This window comes from Atta colombica, unplaced genomic scaffold (genome assembly GCF_001594045.1).
Source record: "Atta colombica isolate Treedump-2 unplaced genomic scaffold, Acol1.0 scaffold141, whole genome shotgun sequence".
NCBI lineage: Eukaryota > Metazoa > Arthropoda > Insecta > Hymenoptera > Formicidae > Atta > Atta colombica.
Window position 1 is genome coordinate 1,229,766 of NW_017259230.1, and position 3,721 is coordinate 1,233,486.

Below are 3,721 nucleotides of genomic sequence, written 5' to 3' on the forward strand. Positions count from 1 at the left end.
GCGAAGATTCACCAAGGATCATTTTTCTTTTTGGCACATTTATGTTATTCATAATAATTTACAATTTTACACACACACACACACACATTCACACAAAGAAATAAATAAATAAAACAGAAATGAATAGAGAAAAAAAACAGAAAAAAATATTTCACTTTTTATACATATATAAAATTTATTTTAAGTCACTTAAGTGTATAATTAAGTGATATTTTATTTTGATTATTTACACCTTATATAAATAAAATTTCTTTATGAATTTATTTTATTTCTTTCTTATGTAAAAAAATAGAAAAAATATTTTAACGTTTAAAACATGTATAACATTCCAATTTGAAACTGAGAGTATATAATGTATGTTTAATGTTACAGGAAAGGATTGCAAAGCACAGTATCATCTCTGAATGATTATGACATTCAAAATCTCCCTTTCGAACAATTGATTATCTTCGTTGTTGCAACGACTGGACAAGGAGACCCTCCAGCCAACATGAAACAATTCTGGAGACATCTATTACGCAAGACTCTCTCAGCAACTATGCTCCAAAATCTAAAATATGGCGTACTTGGATTGGGCGATAGTTCTTATTCAAAATTCAATTTTGCTGCGAAGAAATTAAATAAACGTCTCGTGCAATTAGGTGGCGAAGAATTATTACCCATTGGGCTTGCCGATGATCAGCATAATCTGGGAATTGATGCTGTAGTCGATCCTTGGATCAAAAAATTGTGGGAAGAAATTGCAAATGTTTTCAAAATTTCTGTAGAGAACAAAATAAACAAAGAAGATTTGATAATTGAGAGATATAATATTTCAATAATAGAAATGAAACAATCAAATCCGATATGTATTGACGAACAGTTATTAGACATTCCATATCATTTAAATACTGATATCTATGCACAAGAAACATTCATCAATAGCGACATCAGAATAGGAACGATAGTTGAAAATATAAGCACTACTTCCCAAGATCACTTTCAAAATGTTAGATTGATAACAATCAAAGCGAATAATATTACTTACGATCCTGGAGATGTTATCTACATTAGACCGAAGAATACAGCAGAACAAGTAAAACGGTTTTTTGATATACTACACGAACACAATATAAAATTGTTTTCAGATACAATAATTCAAGTATCAGAGAAAGAGATAAAGGTTCCATTTATTTTAAAACGAAATTTAACTTTAGGAGAGATTGTTGAACAATATTGGGATCTGAATTTCAAGCCACGAAGATCTACTATGCATACTTTATCTCTTATCAGCGAAAATGAATTAGAAAAAGAAAAACTATGTGAATTTATCAGTCCGATTAGCCAAGAAGAGCTTTATGATTATATAAACAGGCCAAGAAGAAATATTTTGGAAGTCCTCAAAGATTTCCCTCATACGACCAGTAAATTAAACATTACATTATTGTTTGAAATTATGTCACCCATAAAGCCACGTCCTTATAGCATTGCCTCCAGTTTAGAAACTACTCCAAATAGAATACAAGTTCTAATAGCAGTAGTTAAATTTAAGACTAGATTGGTGGAGCCAAGATTTGGGTTATGTTCAAAGTGGTTGGCAAGTTTAAATAATAATGATAAAGTGATATTTTGGCTGCAGAAAGGTACTTTTCGGTTTGATAATAATAAGCCGATGATTTTGATTGGTCCTGGAACTGGAGTGGCTCCATTTAGATCTTTGCTTTTAGAGAAAGTAAAAAAAGGAAAAGATTTAAAAGAATGTATCCTGTTTTTTGGATGTAGAAACGAAAATAAGGATTATCATTGTAGAGAAGATTTTGAATGTTTATCAAGAAAAAATAATTTGAAAATATTCTGCGCATTTTCCAGAGATCAGCATCACAAAATGTAAATCATTAAATTAAATTGTTCTTCAAATTATTTTTATTATTTTACAAATATAAAATAAATTTAAAAATAAAAATAATTATTATAAGATAGAATTTATTTTGAAATTAATTATAAAAAGATTGCAAAATAAATGAATCAAATCCTAACTTTCTTAATTATGCTTTCAATTTTTTCAGATATGTCCAACATCTTATCCGCCAACAAAGAGAGCTGTGCTGGCAATTTTTAGAAAATAATGGTAGTATTTATTTAGCAGGAAATTCTAAAAATATGCCAGATAATGTGCGTGACGAATTCGTTAGTTTAGCAAAAGAAATTGGAAAAATGACAAAGGAACAAGCAGAAACATTTATTAAACATTTAGAGAAGAACAATCGTTACCAAACAGAAACTTGGGGTTGACGAAAAAATTATTGAGATTAAGGAAAATATTTAGGCAAAAATGTCATAAAAAGTATATTATATGTTATGTGATAAAAATATATATTGTCTTCTATATTTCACATAGAAGCATATAAATACACAAATATTTTTAAGTAATAATAATTACTTTTTAAATTGTATATATTATAATGTTTATTAACTATGTATTACTGTTATTTTCTTAACTATTAACGGAATTAACTTTTAGCAACTATCATTATAAAATTATACTACTACAACTTGAATAATTAATGCAAGCTACACAAGTTTCATCCCAGATTTGATATTTATCATATAATATAGGAATTTAATTAAGTAGATCAAAATAGAAACGCTGCTGCTTACGTTACAATTACATAACATTTTTTTTATAGTGTCGTTTATCGTTTTATCTTTATCCTTTTACTACGTTTAAATATTCACGAGGTCATCTTTTATGTAATTATTAGGTCTATTCACACATTCGCGTTTATATATAAAGAAATCGATTAATCGCCAGTCTAAAGCGAACGAATCATAGTGCCGTGTTCTCTATATTGCACGCGTGATTGGTTCTCTGTATGTACAAAATCTGTGCTGTCATATTAGCAGACCTATTCTGTAACTCTTAAATTTTATTATCATTATAATGATAAAAAAGCTGCAGCGAAAACTTGCATTAAGTTACAGAATAGACTTATGGAATGGCCACTCTCAGGTTTCTCTAGCTCTGATGCTGCATTGCAAACCCGTTTGAATAGAGCTTTAAGAAACGAGAGATTATTGCTTATATTATAGTCAGACCTTGTACTTAAGGCTTCCTTAAATTTAGATTCTCAGTAACCAATGAAATAGATCGTAGAGTATCTGAAGATAAATTTAAGGAAGCCTTAAATATAAGGCCTGATTAGGAATATGGATATATGACAAAAACGAGTCTCACACTTATCTCTCAATGTTACTCGATGTTATTTTTCATTTAGCATTTTACTGCATTCGGAATAAAAAAGATCGAATTCTAAAGAAGAGAGAAAAAACACAAGGAATAAGAAAAACGTAGCTGAAACTGCGATACAGGTGTGAACAGGCAGAACGTCATGCTTCATCGAGTATGATTTATTGCGCATGATTATTAATATCAGCAGCTACGTTGTCGCTCCTATTACGTTTCAACTTCCATTCTCGAGTAATCGTCGATCAGCAATGATCAGTGGCCGTCACGACTCGCGTGTTGCACAGGAACGTGAGTATCCGTTTTCGTCTCTTTTCGTCGCATTACGATCGAAACGAACGGACTCGTCGTGGACGCGCGCTATTTTTACGCCTCCTTTTCGAACGTCGCACCTCGTGGGCGCTCGGCGCTTTTCGGCCCTCTTCGGCGTTCTTCGGCGCTCTTCGGCGGCACGCCGCATATCTCGATGAACTCGTACCCCCCCCCCCCCCCCCCCCC

General features: G+C 31.5%; 1 protein-coding gene across 1 annotated transcript in view; it reads left to right on the top strand.

Annotated features, from left to right (window-relative positions):
• LOC108684866 (NADPH-dependent diflavin oxidoreductase 1-like) overlaps positions 1-3,721 on the top strand; it is a 12,733-nt gene that overhangs the window by 486 nt on the left and 8,526 nt on the right. Inside the window, exons 2-3 of the mRNA XM_018189390.1 lie at positions 373-1,866; positions 2,046-2,266. Coding sequence (XP_018044879.1) covers positions 373-1,866; positions 2,046-2,266 — 1,715 coding nt within the window. The remainder of the gene's footprint in view (positions 1-372; positions 1,867-2,045; positions 2,267-3,721) is intronic.